This window comes from Jaculus jaculus, chromosome 1 (assembly GCF_020740685.1).
Source record: "Jaculus jaculus isolate mJacJac1 chromosome 1, mJacJac1.mat.Y.cur, whole genome shotgun sequence".
Lineage (NCBI taxonomy): Eukaryota > Metazoa > Chordata > Mammalia > Rodentia > Dipodidae > Jaculus > Jaculus jaculus.
This window is the reverse complement of record NC_059102.1, coordinates 165667875-165687142: the sequence shown is the minus strand read 5'-3', so window position 1 is coordinate 165687142 and position 19268 is coordinate 165667875. Positions and strand designations below refer to the sequence as shown.

The 19268-nt window shown below is 42.6% G+C and overlaps 1 protein-coding gene across 1 annotated transcript; it reads left to right on the top strand.

The window, feature by feature from the left end:
• Positions 1-602: 602 nt before the first annotated feature.
• Ttc9c (tetratricopeptide repeat domain 9C) lies at positions 603-17833 on the top strand. Its single transcript, XM_045158222.1, has 3 exons — positions 603-1517; positions 10865-11047; positions 17736-17833. The coding sequence occupies exons 1-3, from the start codon at positions 1280-1282 to the stop codon at positions 17828-17830; spliced, it is 516 nt and encodes a 171-aa protein (XP_045014157.1). The 5' UTR covers positions 603-1279; the 3' UTR covers positions 17831-17833.
• Positions 17834-19268: the final 1435 nt, after the last annotated feature.

Sequence of the window (19268 nt, the reverse complement as noted above, 5' to 3'; positions counted from 1 at the left end):
GAGCATTACTGCGCAGCCGCGGCAATGTCAGACTCAGGCAAGGCTGGCTGAGGCTCAAAGTGCCTCGTAGCACGGAAGCGTGTACACACCCGTGTTCGGCCTGAGTTTCGCGCAGCCGCGCGCGGTGCCCCGCCTACTGTCATCCCTACTTCCTGCTCGTTTCCAGGGGCCAAGATAGCCTGAGGCTCCCTCCATTGACCTTATTCTGTGTGAATGCAGCTTATTGAGGGTAGTAGACAAAGAAATGCTGGAAGACTATGTGTTGCAAAGTAGTTGTATTCGTGGTAGCAGGCAAAGGGCTCTTTAGTACCAAAGAATTCAGTAAAACCCCTGGGCCTCCTTTTCTCTCAATATTTCAAATTCTACCCAGCAACAGTACCTAGCCCCACCCATTTTCCCTTCTCATTGGCCAACTTAAATGGCCGTCAGCCGTTCTGATTGGCCTATCGTGATCGTGTGGATTTTTTTTCTATTGGCGAAGAAGACGGGGAATTTTTTTTTTCCGGGTTGGTCCGCTGAGGAGGCGGGGTCGTTTATTGCGGGATTACTTTTCTAGACCCTCTTCTGATTGGGCGGTGTGGCGCAATGCGCGCGCCCTAGGTACCAGTCTGCTGGCCGGCCTCACCCTTTCCTCTCCGTGCTCCCGCCCTGAAACTGAAGCCCTGGGGGGGAGACTTCCGGGCCTGCCTCTGCAGAGGGCGTTGGGTGGGCTTGCGGTTGACATCCTTGTGCGGCCTTCTCAGCTTCGCCGGTGGGTTGGACACACAGACTTAATTCGCCACAACTAACTGCAGAGACATCGACAAATGCTTTCTGAAGGACAAAGCGCTGGGAAGGAGGGAGACGCTTTTGACTTGTAGCAGTTCCCGCCTACTCCCTCTTCTTCCAGGTCAGGGGGGTGTGACTAAAAGAAAGAAGAAAGCGAATTTTGCAGGCGTTCCCACACCTTCCTCAGTTTATTAGTAGGAACTTTGAATTTTCGAGGTTGTACCTACCCTGGGAACCCCTCCTCCAACTCTGAGAAATCTTTTCGTCCGAGTTTTCACTACCGAGTCTCACAAACAAGTTCGTTGCACTTCTGATGCCTGAAAAATCCTGCAGAGAGGGGAGTTGGAGACTAGTAGAAGCAGCAAAGCTTAAATCCCCGGGTCCCTTCTGAAGAAGGACAATTCCATACCTTCCAAAGTCCGCTGCCAAATATCAGTTATTTTGAACCTAACGCCAGAGCTTCGTTTGCTCTCTTTTCCCCATTCACGAGGGCACCGGACAACCAAGAGTTATGGAGAAGCGCCTGCAGGAGGCTCAGCTATACAAGGAGGAAGGGAACCAACGCTACCGGGAAGGGAAGTACCGAGATGCTGTGAGTAGGTACCATCGAGCTCTGCTTCAGCTGCGGTGTCTGGACCCAAGTCTGCCTTCCCCGATACCTAACCTAGGACCTCAGGGCCCAGCTCTAACACCTGAGCAAGAAAACGTACTACATACCACCCAGACAGACTGCTACAACAATTTAGCTGGTAAGAACAGGGCTGAAGGGTAGGAGCATCACACTGTGTGAACATCACAAGCAACACTGACTGACTTTCTTTTCTGCTGTCATCTGGATATTAGGCAGTGAATTGACATCTGTTTCCATTCTATAGCGCTCTCATTACGTTGTTAAGGAGAAGGGCGCCTTGAACCTCACCTGGAGTTTGTGAATACACAACTTTCTAGGACCTAAACCCCAGGAATTCGGATATAGTGGGTATAGAATGGACTTAACGGGCCTGCAGAGATGGTTTAGCGGTTAAGGCACTTGCCTGCGAAGCCTAAGGACCCAGGTTCGATTCCTCAGTACTAAAGCAAGATGCACGTGGTGGCACATGGGTCTGGAGTTCGTTTACAGTGATTAGAGGGTGTTTCCGTTCTTGAGAAGAGATTTCTTTCATAAAATTAATCATAGAGCTAAGTAAGTTGTTTCTCAGTATAGTGAAGCAATCTGATATTCCAAGTTGAGTCCATAGACATTATCAGTAGTTTCTACATGTGCTAATTATTGCCCTTTTTATTTATATATTTTTAAATGTATTATTTATTTATTTGAGAGAGAAAGAGGCAGATTGAGAGAATGGGCACTTTAGGGCTTCCAGCCACTGCAAATGACCTCCAGACGCATGGGCACCCCCTTGTGCATCTGGCTCATGTGAGTACTGGGGAATCAAACAGAGGTCCTTTGGCTTCAGTGGCAAACGCCTTAACCGCTAAGTCATTTCCCCAGCCCTATTTATTAATTTTTGGTTACTTGAGGTAAGGTCTCATTTTTGCACAGGCTTACCAGGAACTCACTCTGTAGCGCCCATGCTGGCCTCAAAATCAGTTATCCTCTTAACTCAGCCTCCCCAGCATTTGTTGTTATTAGGCAAGCTCAACAGACTTTTTTTTTTTTTTTCATTTTTGAGGTAGGGTCTCACTCTATCCCAGGCTGACCTGGAGTTCACTATGTAGTCTCAGGATGGCCTTGGACTCCCGAATGCTGGGATTAAAGGCATGTGCCACCACACCTGGCTGTTGACCTTTTTGTAAATTTAAAAAAAATTTTTTTTTTTTCTTTTGAGGTAGGGTTTCACTCTAGCTCAGGCTGACCTGAAATTCACTATGTAATCTCAGAGTGGCCTGGAATTCATGGGGATCCTCCTACCTCTGCCTCCCGAGCACTATTTTTCCCTAAAGTATGTATTTGAGAGAGATAGAGAGGCAGATAGGAGAGAGAGAATGGGTATACCAGGATTCTAGCTACTGCAAACATATTCTAGACACATGTGCCACCTTGTGCATTTGGTTTTACATGAGTCCTGGGGAATTGAACCTGGGTACTTTGGCTTTGCAGGTAGTGAGTGCCTTAACCACTAAGTCTCTCTAGCCGTTTATTTTTAAATGTCTGGGTGTGTGCAAGAGAGAGGGAGAGAGAGTTGCCGCACCAGGGCCTCCAGCCACTATAGTTGAACTCCAGACGTGTGTAACACCTGCGCATGTGCATCTGGCTTATGAGGGACCTGGAGAATCAAGCATTGGTCCTTAGGCCTTACAGGCAAGCACCTTAATTGCTAAGCTGTCCCTCTAACCCTGTTTGTTTTGCGACAGTCTCACTATGTAGCTCAGACTGGCCAGAAACTCACTTTGTAAACCAGCTGGTTTCACATTCCTGGCAATCCTTTTGTATTTACGTCCCATGTGCTGGGGATGACAAGTGTAAACCACCAGGATTGGCTAATTCTTAATTTACAAAACAATTTTGAGCCGAGCATGGTGATGCACGCCTTTAATGCCAGCAGAGACAGGAGGATCACCATGAGTTCAAGGTCACTGTAAGACTACATAGTGGATTCCAGGTCAGCCTGGACTAAAGTGAGACCCTACCTCAAAAAAAAGAAAGAAAGAAGGAAAGAGAAAAAACACTTAGGGCTGCAGAGATGCCTTAGCAGGTACGTCGTTTGCCTGCAAAGCCAAAGACCCAGGTTCAATTCCCCAGGACCCACATAAAGCCAGAGGCACATGGTGATACATGTGTCTAGAGTTCATTTGCAGTGACTAGAGGCCCTGGTGCACCCATTCTCTCTGTCTCTTTCTTTCTCTCTCTATTAAATAAATGAAAATTTAAAAAAAATTAAAAACAAATTTTTAAAGCACTTTTATAGGCAGTTGTGATGGCTTGTATCTTCAGTCCTACTACAGAGGCTGAAGTAAGAAGATTTCTATGAGTTTGAAGCTATCCTGGGCTACAGAATGAGTTCTAGATCAGCCTGGGCTGGAGAGATGTTTCAATGGTTAAAAGGTACTTGTTTGCAAAGCCTGATGGCGGGGTTAGATTCTCTAGTATCCATGTAAAGCCAGACCCACCAGTGGCACATGCATCTGGAGTTTGTTTGCAGCCACAAGAGTCCCTGGTGTGCCCATTCTTACCCTCTCATAAATAAATAAATTAAAAAAAGATAGTTTTGTGATGCTGGGATTGGTGGTACACGCCTTTTATCCTAACACTCGAAAGGCAGAGGTAAGAGGACTCCCATAAGCTCGAGGCCATCCTGAGACTCCATAGTGAATTCCAGGTCAGCCTTAGCTAGAGTAAGACTCTACCTCGGAAAATAAAAATTAAAAAAAAAAAAAAAAAAGGTTTTGTGGTACTGAGGAGGAACCCAGGAGGGACAGCCTTGCACATGCTAGGCAGACTTTATATAAGTAAGATGCACCCTCACTAAAATGTGATCTTTTTTAAGAATTACAATATTCAAATGGAATTTCAAAGGGGAAAGTGGGGGGGGGGGGAATTACCATGGGATATTTTTTTATAATCATGGAAAATGTTAATAAAAATTTTAAATAAATTACAATATTCAACTGGAGATGTGGCTTGGGGAGTACAGTGATCTGCCTAGCATGCTTGAAGCCCTGAGTTCTATTTCCAGCAGTGCATAAACCATGCTTAACAATCCCAACATTCAGAATGTGGAGAAGGGAGGATTAGAAGTTCAAGGTCAGGGGGCTGGAGAGATGGCTTAGCCGTTAAGGCAATTGCCTGCAAATCCAAAGGACCCAGGTTTGATTCCCTAGGACCCACATAAGCCAGACGCACAAAGTGGCACATGCGTCTGGAGTTTGTTAGCAGTGGCTGGAGGCCCTGGTGTACCCATTCTATCTGTCCCTGTCTCTCTCTCTCTCTCAAGTAAATAAATAAAATTTTTTTTATACATGAAGTTCAGGGTCATCTTCAGTTACATAGGAAATTTGAGGCCAGACTGAGATGCATGAGACTGTCTCGGAAAAAAAAAAAAAAAAAAGAGCCGGGTATGGTGGTGCACGCCTTTAATCCCAGCACTTAGGAGGCAGAGGTAGGAGGATCACCATGAGTTCAAGGCCACCCTGAGACTACATAGTGAATTCCAGGTCAATCTGAGCTAGAGTGAGACCCTACCTTGGAAAAAAAGAAGAAATGAATTAGTAGCATAGCTCAGTTCAGTGGTAGAGCCCATGCTTAGCGTGTACATGTACAAAACCTGGGTTCAGTCTCCAACACAAATAAATAAGTAATGCAATATTCACTAGCTATAGTGAAACCTGGATTTCTTATTATTTTAATTTTTTAAAAATTTATTTATTTATTTATTTATTTGACAGAGAAAGAGAGAACATAGGCGCACTAGGGCCTCCAGCCACTGCAAACAAACTCCAGACAAGTGCGCCCACTTGTGCATCTGGCTAACGTGGGTCCTGGGGAATGGGTCCTTTGGCTTTGCAACCATGCCCAGCTAGCCTGATTTTTTAAAATATTTATTTATTTATTTATTATCTGCAAGTAAAAAGAGACAGAGAGAATGGGCACACCAAGGCCTCTAGCAAAAGAATTCCAGTTGCACTCACTACTTTTACATGGGTACTGGGGAATTGAACTCAGGTCATTAGGCTTTGCATACAAGTGCTTTAACCATTAAACCATCTCTCTAGCCCAAAGTTAGATTTCTTTAATGTTTATTTATTTGCACATGTGTGAGTAAGTGTATGGGCATGCAAGGGTCTCTTGCCAGTGCAAATGAATTCCAGGTGCATGTGCCACTTTTTGCATCTGGCTTTATTTGGATGTTGGGGAATTGAACCTGGGCTGTCAGTCTCTATAAGCAAGCTCCTTTAACCACTGAGCCATCTCCCTAACACCTAAAAGGTATAGCCCCAACCTGGCCTTGAACTTCTGTTCCTCCTGCCTCTGCCTCTTCAGCAATTCTCTTTTTTTAAAAAAAAATTTTTTTTGTTTATTTATTTTAGAGCAACAGAGAGAGAGAGAGAGAGAATGGGTGCGCCAGGGCCTCCAGCCACTGCAAACAAACACCAGATGTGTGCGCCCCCTTGTGCATCTGGCTAACGTGGGTCCTGGAGAATTGAGCCTCGAACCAGGGTCCTTAGGCTTCACAGGCAAGCGCTTAACCGCTAAGCCATCTCTCCAGCCTCTTCAGCAATTCTCTACTGTCTTGTGCCACCACAACCACCAGAATCCTAGGTTTCTTACAATATTTGTTTAATGATACACTTAACTTCAAATAACAATAGTAATTATAGTAACTAAGATTTTAATTTATTCAGGTCAACAATTCTTAGGTGCTGAGCATTAGCAGTATAATAAATATATTCCTGAAACATTTGCATGTTCAAGTCGGAAATAGATAATAAATAATACAGGGTATATCAGATAGTAAATGCTATGGAAAAGAAAAAGTTGGAAAATGGAAATTGTTGCATACATGGGGATCTTCAGTTTTATTTATTTATTTTATTTTTTTCGAGGTGGGGTTTCACTGTAGCCCAGGTTGACCTGGAATTCATTCCATAGCCCCAGGCTGGCCTTGAACACACAGCCCCAAAGTTTTGTGTGTGTCTGTGTGTGTTGGGGATCAAAACTAAGAACCCCATGCATGCTGGGCTAACACTGTGTGGCTAAGGTACATCCCCAGCTTCTAAAAGTTACTTTATTTATTATTTATTTTATTTATTTTTATTGTGCACATTTTCAATTTAATTTTTTTCTCAATTTTTATTAACATTTTCCATGATTATAAAAAATAACCCATGGTAATGCCCTTCCTCCCCCACTTTCCCCTTTGAAATTCCATTCTCCATTATATCCCCTCCCCATCTCAATCCGTCTCTCTTTTATTTTGATACCATGATCTTTTCCTCCTCTTATGATGGTCTTGTGTAAGTAGTGTCAGGCACTATGAGATCATGGATATCCAGGTCATGTTATGTCTGGAGGGAGCACATTGTAAGGAGTCCTACCCTTCCTTTGGCTCTTACATTCTTTCAGACACCTCTTCCGCATTAGACCCTGATCCTTGGAAGGTGTGGTTGAGATGTTACTCAGTACTCCAGTCACTTTTTTCCAGCTCTATGATACCTTCTGAGTCATCCCAAGGTCACTGCCATCTGAAAAGAGAAGATTCTCTATCCAAAGTGAGAGTAGCATTAATATAAGGGTACGAATATTAAGAGAAGTGCTTACTCGGCAGTTTGATAAGCATAGTATATACACTTATCCAGACATCAGCAGATGTTACACCCTGAGAGTTCATGACTACCCCTGTTTTAAGTTTTCAGTATCAGGGATGACATTTAATGCAATCCCCATCAAAATTCCAATGGCATTCTTCACAGAAATAGAAAAAAACAATCCAAAAGTTAATTTGTAATCACAACAAAACCTCGAACATCGAAAATAATACTGAGCAACAAAAATAAGGCTGGTGGTATCACCATATCTGATTTTAACCTATACTACAGAGCCATAGTAACAAAAACAGCATGGTACTGGTACAAAAGCAGACATGTAGATCAATGGAACAGAATAGAGGACCCAGATACAAGTCCAGGTAGCTATAGCTACCTGATATTCGATAAAAATGCCAAAAATACTCATTGGAGAAAACACAGCCTCTTCAGCAAATGGTGCTGGGAAAACTGGATATGTATCTGTAGAAGGATGAAAATAGATTCTTCTTTCTCTCCATGCACAAGAATTAAGTCCAAATGGACTAAAGACCTTAGCATCAGACCTGAAACTCTGAAATTGCTAGAGGAAAAAGTAGGAGAAACCCTTCAACATTGGTCTTGGCAAAGACTTTCTGAACATAATTCCAATTGCTCAGGCAATAAAACCACAGATTAACCACTGGGACCTCATGAAATTACAAAGATTTTGTACTGCAAAGGATACTGTGAATAAAGCAAAGTGGCAACCTACAGAATGGGAAAAAATCTTTGCCAGCTATATATCTGATAGAGGATTAATATCTAGGATATACAAAGAACTCAAAAAGTTAAATAATAAGAAATCAAACAAGCCAATTAAAAAATGGGCTATGGGGCTGGAGAGATGGCTTAGCAGTTAAGTGCTTGACTGTGAAACCTAAGGACCCTGCCTGGTTCGAGGCTCAATTCCCCAGGACCCACATTAGCCAGATGCACAAAGGGGCGCACACATCTGGAGTTCGTTTGCAGTGGCTGGGGTCCCTAGTGCACCCATTCTTTCTCTCTGCCTCTTTTTCTCTCTGTTGCTCTCAAATAAATAAGTAATAAACAATTTTTCTTTTTTTTTTTTTTGGTTTTTTGCGGTAGGGTCTCACTCCGGTCCAGGCTGACCTGGAACTCACTCTATAGCTCCATGGTGGCCTTGAACTCACAGTGATCCTCCCACCTGTGCCTCCCGAGTGCTGGGATTAAATGTGTGTGCCACCACGCCCGGCTAACAAAAAAATTTTTTAAACTTGGCTTTGGAGCTAAATAGAGAGTTCTCAAAAGAAGAAATATGGATGGCGTATAAGCATCTAAAAAAATGTTCTACAGCCTTAGTCATCAGGGAAATGCAGATTAAAACTACATTGAGATTCTATCTCACTCTTATCAGATTGGCTACCATCATGAAAACAAATGATCATAAATGCTGGTGGGGATGTGAAAAAAGAGGAACCCTTCTACACTGTTGGTAGGGATGCAGTCTGGTCCAGCCATTGTGGAAATCAGTGTGGAGGTTCCTAGGACAGCTAAAAATTGATATATCGTATGACTCAGCTATAGCACTCCTAGATATATCCTAAGGATTCATCCCATTTCCTTAGAAGTACATGCTCTACCATGTTTATTGCCACTCAATTCACAAGAGCTGGGAAATGGAACCAGCCTAGATGTCCCTCAAGTGATGAGTGGATAATGAAGATATGGCACATTTATACAATGGAGTTCTACTCAGTGGTTAAAAAAAAAAATGAAGTTATGAAATTTTCAGGAAAATGGATGGATCAGGAAAGGAGTATACTAAATGAGGTAACCCAGGCCCAGAAAGCTAAGCGTTGCATGTTCTCTCTCATATGTGGATCCTAGCTATAGATGATTGGGCTTCTGTGTGAGGCCAGTAAGTTAAAAAAACGTATCAGGGATGTATTCCCTCCATGGGAGGGAATGAGGGAATACATCCCTGATACTTTTTTATTTTTTATATTTCTGGTTTATTTTTATTTTTATTTTTTATTTTTTTGGTTTTTCAAGGTAGGGTCTTGCTCTAGCCCAGGCTGACGTGGAATTCAGTATGTAGTCTCAAGGTGGCCTCGAACTCATGGCGATCCTCCTACCTCTGCCTTCGAAGTGCTGGGATTAAAGGCGAGAGCCACCATGCACAGCATATTTTTAGTTTTTATTGAGGTAGGATCTCACTATCCAAGCCTGACCTGGGGCTCACTCTGGGGCTGGACTTGAATTCACAGCAATTCTCCTACCTCTATCTCCCAAGTGGATTAAATGTGTGTGCCACCATGCCAGGCCAAACGTTGCTTTCTTAGAGAAGCCTTTGGTAGCTAAGCAACAGTCTGACTTCCTCACAACACAGTTTTATTTCTTCAGTGTACCCTTAAATTTTCATTTGTTTGTGTTTCCACTTGGAGACTAGCATGCACAGGCATACCAAGATGTTTGCCTCGTTCCTCTGGACCTTTGCTCCCAATTCAGTGTCTACATATAGTGCTTGACAACTAGTTGTTGACTGAAATAATGAAGGAAAAGTGATTGTTATTGGGGATGTTGTGTGGATGCCAGGATCTTTTGCTGTTGTGAACAGATGCCTGTCCAGCTACCTTGGTGGCTGTGGGTGGCTGGGAAATCATACCCAGGCTGGCAGGTTTTGTAAGGACACACCTTTTACCTCTGAGCCATCTGCCCAGTCGCAGCGCCATAATTTAACACTTGTATATTCATACACACAGTTGTGAAATAGGAAATGTATTTCCCTTCTATTTTTTCCTCAATTGAACTCACAGCCTCAAGTATACTACACAAAGACTTTACTACTGAGCTATACCCCTAACTGTATTTTTCTTTAAGGTAAAATATTGACCTAAACATTACCTCCTAAGCAATAATTTTTTATTTTTTTGGTTTTTCAAGGTAGGATATCACTAGTTCAAGCTCACCTGGAATTCACATTCATTATATAGTCTCAGGGTGCCCTTGAATTTACCACATTTCTCCTACCTCTGCCCTCCATCCTCCCCAGCCTTGCTTGAACTCAGTATGAGAGTATGCTTTTTTTTTTTTTTTTTTTTTTTTTTGGTTTTTCGAGGTAAGGTCGCTCCCTAGTCCAAGCTGACCTAGAATTCACTATGTAGTCTCAGGGTGGCCTCGAACTCACAGTGATCCTCCTACCTGTGCTTCCAAGTGCTGAGATTGAAGTCATGTGCTACCACGCCTGGCTGAAAGGATACATTTGAACTCCTTGTTTCTACCTTCCAAGTGCTGGGATTACAAGTGTACACTACCACACCCAACTTGAGAGAGTTTTAAATCAAATTCCAAAGTATGCTTTTTTTTTTTAATGTTTTATTTATTTATTTGAGAGCGACAGACACAGAGAGAAAGACAGATAGAGGGAGAGAGAGAGAATGGGCGTGCCAGGGCTTCCAGCCTCTGCAAACGAACTCCAGACGCGTGCGCCCCCTTATGCATCTGGCTAACGTGGGACCTGGGGAACCGAGCCTCGAACCGGGGTCCTTAGGCTTCACAGGCAAGCGCTTAACCACTAAGCCATCTCTCTAGCCCCAAAGTATACTTTTTTTGTTTTGTTTGTTTTTTGATTAACAGGCTGGGCTTCTCATAGCACTAGGCACATAGAAGACAATTGTAGATATCGAAGTAGATTGCACGTATGTAAAGCTTTGATTCGCTGCCTCCTCTCCAGTGCCTGAAGAGGGTGTGATCATGGGGGACACTTCATTGAATGTGTGAATGTTAGGTACAGCCTTGAGTGGAACAATATAATAAAGTACTTCTCTCTACCTTTAACTTGACCCATTAGCCTGCCTCCTTCAGATGGAGCCAGTGAACTACGAACGAGTGAGGGAATACAGTCAGAAAGTCCTGGAACGTCAGCCTGATAACGCCAAGGCCTTGTACCGGGCTGGAGTGGCCTTCTTCCATCTGCAGGACTATGACCAGGCTCGGCACTACCTGATGGCTGCTGTCAATAGGCAGCCTAAAGGTGAGTGAGAAGGCACTGAAGTGGTAAGCTCAGGTAAAATTGTCCTGCTGTTGGCACAAAGAAATGATCAAGTATAAGGAGATGGGCATACTAATTAGCCAGTCTGACTATTACCCATTGTGTATGTGTATTGAATTATCAGGTCCATGTACCCCTTATGTTGTATAGCTATTATATATCAACAAAAATGATGATTAGGGCCAGGCATGGTGGTACACGCCTTTAATCCCAGCACTCAGGAGGAAGAAGGAGGAGGATTGCATGAGTTTGAGGCTACCCTGAGACTACATAGTGAATTAAAGGTCAGCCTGAACTGGAGCAAGACCCTAACCAAAAAAAAAAAAAAAGAAAAAAAAAAAGAAAAGAAAGATGATTAGAGCTGGAAAGATGGCTTAGTGATTAAGACATTTGCCTGTGAAGCCAAAGGACCCAGGTTTGATTCCCCAGGACCCATGTAAACCAGGTGCACAAGGTGGGACATGTGTTTGTAGTTAGTTAACTGGAGCTGAAGACCCTGGTATGCCCATTATCTCTCTCCCTCTCTGTTTCTTTCTCTCTCTCTCAAATAAAATATAAATTTAAAAAAAAAGAGGGTCTGGAGAGATGGCTTAGCAGTTAAGTGCTTGCCTGTGAAGCCAAAGGATGCCTGTTTGAGGCTTGATTCCCCAGGACCTACATAAGCCAGTTACATAAGGTGGGACATGCATCTGTAATTCGTTTGCAGTGGCTGGATTCCTTGGTGCACCCATTCTCCCTCTCCCTCTCCCTCCCTCCCTCTCTCCTCTCTCTCTCTCTCTCTCTCTCTCTCTTCTTTCTCTCTCTGCCTTTTTCTCTCCCTGTCTGTCCCTCTCAAATAAAGAAAGAAAAATAAACAAAAAACAAATAAAAAAAAAAAAAAGCCGGGCGTGGTGGCACACACCTTTAATCTCAGCACTCAGGAGGCAGAGGCAGAGGTAGGAGGATTGCCATGAGTTCGAGACTCCATAGTGAATCTCAGGTCAGCCTGTGCTAGAGTGAGACCCTACATTGCAAACCAAAAAAAAAAAAAAAAAAAAAGATATTATGAATGAGAAAAAAATTGTCTTGCTAAGGTTGAACTTGTGACAGCAGGTTTTAACATTTTCAGTTTCTTGATTTTTAAAAAACATAGGCAATGTTTTGCATGTTTCAAAATTCAAAAAATGGCTTTCTTTTTGGCTTTTCACCTCACTCTGGTAAGCTCCCCTCATCTTGGTCCTGCTGGGCCAAGATGGGGGGAGGAGATTCTGACTCCTCCCACTTGGACTTTATCCCCTTCTGTCTTCTGTGTGGCAGGAGCTCTCTGTATTTTCTCCTTCTTCCTTCTCTTAAGCTAATGAAGTCTCTTAAGTTTTGCCTTCTGGAAAAAAAAAATTCAAAAAGTGTTCAAAGGAATAGGTATACAAGTGAACAAGCCTTCCACTTTTGTGAGTCCCCGACTCCACCCTCCCCCACCTTGATGTTTCCAGGTAGGGCCTCACTCTAGCCCAGGCTGACCTGGAATTCACTTTGTAGTCTCAGGGTAGCCTCGAACTCATGGAGATCCTCCTACCTCTGTCTCCCAAGTGCTGGGATTAAAGGCATGCACCACCACGATGGGCTTAGTTTATTTATTTACTTGCAAGCAGAGAGAAATAGAAGAGAGAAAGGGAGAGAAGGGCTGGAGAGATGGCTTAGTGGTTAAGCGCTTGCCTGTGAAGCCTAAGGACCCGGGTTCAAGGCTCAGTTCCCCAGGACCCAGTTAGCCAGATGCACAAGGGGGCGCACATGTCTGGATTTTGTTTCCAGTGGCTGGAGACCCTGGCGTGCCCATTCTCTCTCTGTCTCTAACTGTCTCTTTCTCTGTCACTCTCAAATAAATAAGTAAAAATACACAAAAAATAAAATTTAAAAAAAGAATTAACACAATCCTGAGTTCATGTTATCTAAACTCCAAAATTAGGATTAATAAAGAGTATTGAAAGAAAAAAATTAAAATGTGATTAAAAAAAAAAAAAGAAAGGGAGAGAAAATGGGTTTAGAGAGGGGCTATAGCCACTGCAGATGCATGTACCACTGTGGATGCATGTACCACTGTGCATCTGGCTTTATGTGGGAATCCAACCCAGCTCATTAGGCTTTTTAGGCAAGCACCTTTACTGCTAAGCCATCTCTCCAGCTCCTATTTTAGGTTTTATTTAATTTTGTTTATTTTTATTTATTTATTTGAGAGTGACAGAGAGAGAAAGAGGCATATAAAGAGAGAATGGGCATGCCAGGGCCTCCAGCCATTGCAAAGGAACTCCAGACACGTGCACCCCCTTGTGCATCTGGCTAACGTGGGTCCTGGGGAATCGAGCCTTGAACCAGGGTCATTAGGCTTCACAGGCAAGCGCTTAACCACTAAGCCATCTCTCCAGCCTTATTTTAGGTTTTTGAGACAGAATATCACTGTATATCCCAGAATGACCTTAAACTTGTGATCCTCCTGCCTCTCAGCCTCCTGAGTGCTAGGATTATAGGTGTGTATCTCTGTGCCCAACTCATGGCAGGGATTGTAGAAACTTTTTGCAGGGAAGGGGTGAGATAGAGTCTTATATAGTGCAGACTGGCCTCAAATCTTTAGAGGAGGTTAGGCTTGAACTCCTGATCTTACTTCCCTTCACTTCCCAAGTGCTAAGATTACAAGTGTGTAGCATCATGCCCAGTTCAGAAACGTTATTTAGTTTGTGAGAGGTTAGATACACCAGGGCCTCCAGCCACTGCAAACTAACACCAGACACAAGCACCGCTTTGTGCATCTGGCTTTATATGAGTACTAGGGAATCAAACCTGGGACATGAGGCTTTGCAAACAAGTACCTTTAAATGCTGAGCCATCTCTCCAGCCCCTAAAAACTTTTTTTTGCATGTGTGTGTATATGGTTTTTCAATGTAGGGTCTCACTCTAGCCCAGGCTGACCTGATATTCACTATGTAATCTCAGGGTGGCCTTGAACTCAAGGTGATCCTTGTACCTCTACCTCCCGAGTGCTGGGATTAAAGTTGTGCGCTACCATGACTGGCTTAGAAACTTTTAAAAAATATATTTTTTATTTATTTTTCATTCATTTGAGAATGAGAGAGAAAATGGGCACACCAGGGCCTCCAGCCACTACAAACTAACTTTACATGCATATGCCACCTTGCACATCTGGCTTATGTGGTCCTGGAGAATCGAACCTGGATCCTTAGGCTTTACAGGCAAGCACATTAATTGCTTAGTCATCTTTCCAGCCCTACAAACGTTGTTTTCAAGGTTTAGTTCCTATTCTTTGGGGGGAATATGACCATAGATTCCAGTGAATGAACCTGGTAACCATCTGGCATGCCCTCCAGATGGGAGCTGACCTTTGCTTTAGCTATCATTATATCTTTTAGCTCAGCTAACTCTCGCTTTGACCTGGAAGATAACCTACTGAGAGTTTGAGATCTGACACTTTATTTTCAAGGCAGAAAGGACACGGTGAGGCAGATAGCAAATTCATTCCTGGACACTTGGATTATCACATTGGAAACTGAATTCTTTTTTTTTTTTTTTTTGGAGATAGGGTCTCACTCTAGCCCAGGGTGACCTGGAGTTCACTATGTAATCACAGGGTGGCCTTGAACTCATGGCGATCCTCCTACCTTTTCCTCCCAAGTGCTGGGATTACTGACTTACTCCTTATTTTTATTCCTTCTAAAAGCAGCTATTGGAATCTAAAAGTAGAGGGTCCCCAAACATAACAGTGCAGTAAAAATTTCACTGATTTAAGTGAATGCTAAAGCCACCATGAACTAGTAAAGATTGCAATATGAGCTACTTGTGTTTCTTACCCTCAAATATATATAGAACAAATGCTGCTAATGGGGCACAGGTGCACATGTCTGCTGTCCCAGCTACCGCTTAGGCAGAAAGATCACTTGAACCCACAAGTTTAAGATCAGCCTGAGCAAAATAATAAGATCCCCATCTCAAAAAAGAAACAAAGGGGCTGAAGAGTTGACTCTTTCTTGTAAAACCTGATGGCCTGGATTTGATCCCCAGTACCCATGTAAAGTCAGATACACAAAGTGGCCATGTCTGGAATTTCTTTACACAGGCAGGAGGCCCTGATCATACATTCTGTCTTGTCTTTCTCTCTGCTTGCAAATAAATAAATTTTTTTCTTTATAAATAATTTTTTTTTGAGGTAGGATCTCAATGGAGCCCAGGCTGACCTGGGATTCACTATGTAGTGTCAGGGTGGCCTTGAACTCATGGCAATCCTCCTACCTCTACCTCCTGAGTGGTGGGATTAAAAGTGGGTGCCCCAACGCCTGGCTCCTATTCTTTTTATCTGTGTCTCTTTCAAATAAGTAACTTGCCAGCACAGCCTAAGGAACCAAGTTCAATTCCTCAGTACCCATGTAAGATGTATAAGGTGGCTCATGCATCTGTAATTCATTTGCTATGGCTAGAAGTCCTGGCATGCCCATTCTCATATTTATTCTTTCTCTCTCCCCCCCTTCCCCTCTCTCTCTCAAGTTATATAGACTGGGCCTAGTGGCACATGTCTTTAATCCTAGCACTTGTAAGGCAGAGGTAGGAGGATTGCAGTCAGTCCAAGGGCACCCTGAGACTACATAGTGAATTCCAGGTCAGCCTGGGCTACAACAAGACACTACCTCAAAAAAAAAAATTAAATAAATAAATATATTCGTGTGTGTGTGTGTGTGTGTGTGTGAAGCAAAACAGCCAGGCATGGTTGTACCTGCCTTTTTTATTTAAATGAATTTATTTATTAAGTTGAGAGGGAGAGAGAGAGGCAGATAGAGAATGGGCATGCCAGGGAAATGGGTTAGCAGTTAAAGCATTTGTCTGCAAAGCCTAGGGTCTCCAGTTCAGTTCTCCAAGGACCCACATAAGCTAGATGCACAAGGGGTTGCATGGGTCTGGAGTTCCTTTGCAGTGGCTGGAGGCCCTGACATGTCCATTCTCTTTCTCTCTCTTTTTTTTTCTCTCTCTCTCAAATAAATAAAAGGAAAGAAAAAAATTGGGGGCTGGAGAAATGGTTTAGCGGTTAAGTGCTAGCCTGTGAAGCCTCAGGACCTTGGTTCAAGGCTTGATTCCTCAGGACCTAAATAAGCCAGATGCACAAGGGAATGCATGTGTCTGGAGTTCATTTGCAGTGGCTGGAGGCCCTGGTATGCCCATTCTCTGTCTCTCTGTCTGTTGCTCTCAAATAAATAAAAATTTAAAAAACAAACATAAATTGCCACTTATGTGACTAGTGTATTTAGCAGTCCTGTAACTATTTTATCCACTTTTCTTCTATTATAAAATTAGCAACCACAGTGGACATGACACATATCTGTGATCCCAGCACTTGGGAGAGTACGGCAGGAGGATCATGAGTTTAAGGCCAGGGGCTTGGGAAGACCCTGTCAGGGGAGCGGGGAGTTGATTACCAGCCCTACCTTATGCAGAAAAAAAAATTAATTGAATATGTTAATTTGGATATGATGGTATACGTGTATAATCCAGTACTTGAAAGGTAGAGGCAAGCTGATCAGTTTAAAGTTATCTTTGGCTGCATATCAAGTTTGAGACCAGCTTAAAAAGCTAAAAGAGCTGGGCATGGTGGCATATGCTTTTAATCCCAGCACTCGGGAGGTAGAGGTAGAAGGATCACCATGAGTTCGAGGCCACTCTGAGACTACAGAGTGAATTCCAGGTCAGCCTGGGTTAGAGAGAGACCCTACCTCAAAATAAAAAAAAATATTAAAAATTAATGCCTTAGCAAATGTTCTAAAAACAGTGTTTAAGCTATTTTAGTTCTAGAACTTCTTTCCCTCCCCCTCAGGACATAAAAAAATGTGATCTTATATGAACCGTATATAACCTCCTGCGAATTTTGCCTTATTAAACATTGTGCCTTATTTTATTAAATTGTTTTATTGGAATCCAATTCTGTATTTTGAAAAAGTAGCATTTTATTTCTAAACAAGCATTTACTTTTTCTTTTTCTTTTTTTTTTCGAGGTAGGGTCTCACTCTAGCCCAGGCTGACCTGGAATTCACTATGGAGTCTTAGGGTGGCCTCGAACTCACAGCAATCTTCCTACCTCTACCTCCTGAGTGCTGCATGTGCCACCATGCCCAACTTAAGCATTTACTTAAAAAAAAACAGTCTAAAATCTTTATAATGCCTGTAATTGTTACATCAATGTTTACTGGTTGAATTTATATAGTATACAAATCTATAAATTAAAAAAAATTAATGCCTTAGGGCTGGAGAGTTAGCTTAGTGGTTAAGGCACTTGCCTGCAAGGCTAAAGGACCCAGGTTTTATTCCCCAGGACCCATGTTAGCCAGCTGCATAAGGTAGCACATACATCTGGAGTTCATTTGCAGTGGCTGAAGACCTTGGCATGCCCTTCTCTCCTTCTCTCTCTCCTTCTCCCTCTCCCAATATACCTTTTCCCTCTCAAATAAATAAAATGAATTTTTTTTAAAAAAATGTCTTAAATAATTCAACTTGATATCAAGTAATGGAATTTACTGTTAACTGAAATAGTTGTGATATATTCAGCTTTTAGAGAAAGAAAACAAATGGAGAATGTTAGCAACCCTCTCCTGCCTAATGTGTTTTATGGTATGTCTCTTAACTGGCTTCTCCATCTTCTAAGATGCCAATGTTCGGCGGTACCTCCAGCTGACACAGTCAGAACTCAGCAGCTACCACAAGAAAGAGAAGCAGCTATACCTGGGCATGTTTGGTTAATAAGAAAAAAAGATGCTCCTCCTCTTGAACATAGCTGGACCACTAAAGACCCATCAAAGGGAAACCTGAGCCTCTGCAAGAGAAATTAACCCTATACCTCTGACCCAGGTGGATTTCTATTTTGTTTCCTGTTCTGCACAGGCTCTTTGCTACTTAGACCATTTGTGTCTTTTTGTAAATATCCATCTGTATATTTGTATAGCTTCTAATACATGTTGAGAATGTTTGCCTTGAGAAGTGGACCAGAAGCATTCATCAGCTATGGGTGGAGTTACCCATATTTATGGCATAGATTTCAATTAAATATTGTTAGATGTATTCACAAACATAGGAGGCTAGTAGAGGATGGAATTGTAAAGATGGGCAGAAAGGATTGTCTTCCAGTGTTGTCCTCAGATGCCTTTGTTTTCTTTTTCCAATGGGAAATATATTTTTTGTGAAACTAGATAATTATAAACTTGGCCCAACTATATTTACATGAAAATTTGAAATTAACCATTTTGGGGCTTGGGATATAGTTCACTGGTAGATTTCTTGCTTACCATAAATATGCACATGCTTTCATCTCCCATCCCACAAAAGATAACAGTATCCCTATGTGTTGTGGTGGGGCACATCATTAATTTCAGCACTTGGGAAGCTGAGGTAGGAAGACTGCCATGAGTTCAAGGTTAGCCTGGGCTACAGATTGAGTTTCAAGTCTGGCTGTACTAGGTAGAGTGAGACTGTGCCTCAAAAGTTAAAAAAAAAGGAGGGGCAGGTTGGAGAGATGGCTTAGTGGTTAAGGTGCTTGCCTGCAAAGCCAAAGGACCCAGGTTCTATTTCCCAGATGTACCCACATAAGCCAGATGCACAAGATCATACATCTGTAGTTTGTTTACAGTGGCTGGAGGCCCTGGATGCATATGTTCTCTGTTTTCTCTCTCAAGTAAATAAATGAAAAAAAAATTTTTTTTGTTTTGCTTTTGCTTTTGGTTTTGTTTTTCGAGGTAGTGTTTCACTTCAGCTCAGGCGGACTTCACTATGTAGTCTTAGGGTGGCCTCAAACTCATAGCTATCCTCCTACCTCTGCCTCCCAAGTGCTGGGATTAAAGGTGTGCTCCACCATGCCCAGTATCAAATAAATAAATTAAATATTTTTAAAAAATTTATTTTGGGGGCTGAAGAGATGGCTTAGGAGTTAAGCGCTTGCTTGTTAAGCCTAAGACCCCAGTTCAAGGCTCGATTCCCCAGGACCCACGTTAGCCAGATGCATAAGGGAGCACATGCGTCTGGAATTCATTTGCAGTGGCTGAAGGCCCTGGTGTGCCCATTCTCTCTTTTTGTCTCTTTCTGCCTCTTTCTCTGTCACTCTCAAATAAATAAATAAATAAAAATATACAAAAAATATTTATTTTTGTTTTTTCAAGTTAAGATCTTGCTGCAGCCCAGGCTGACC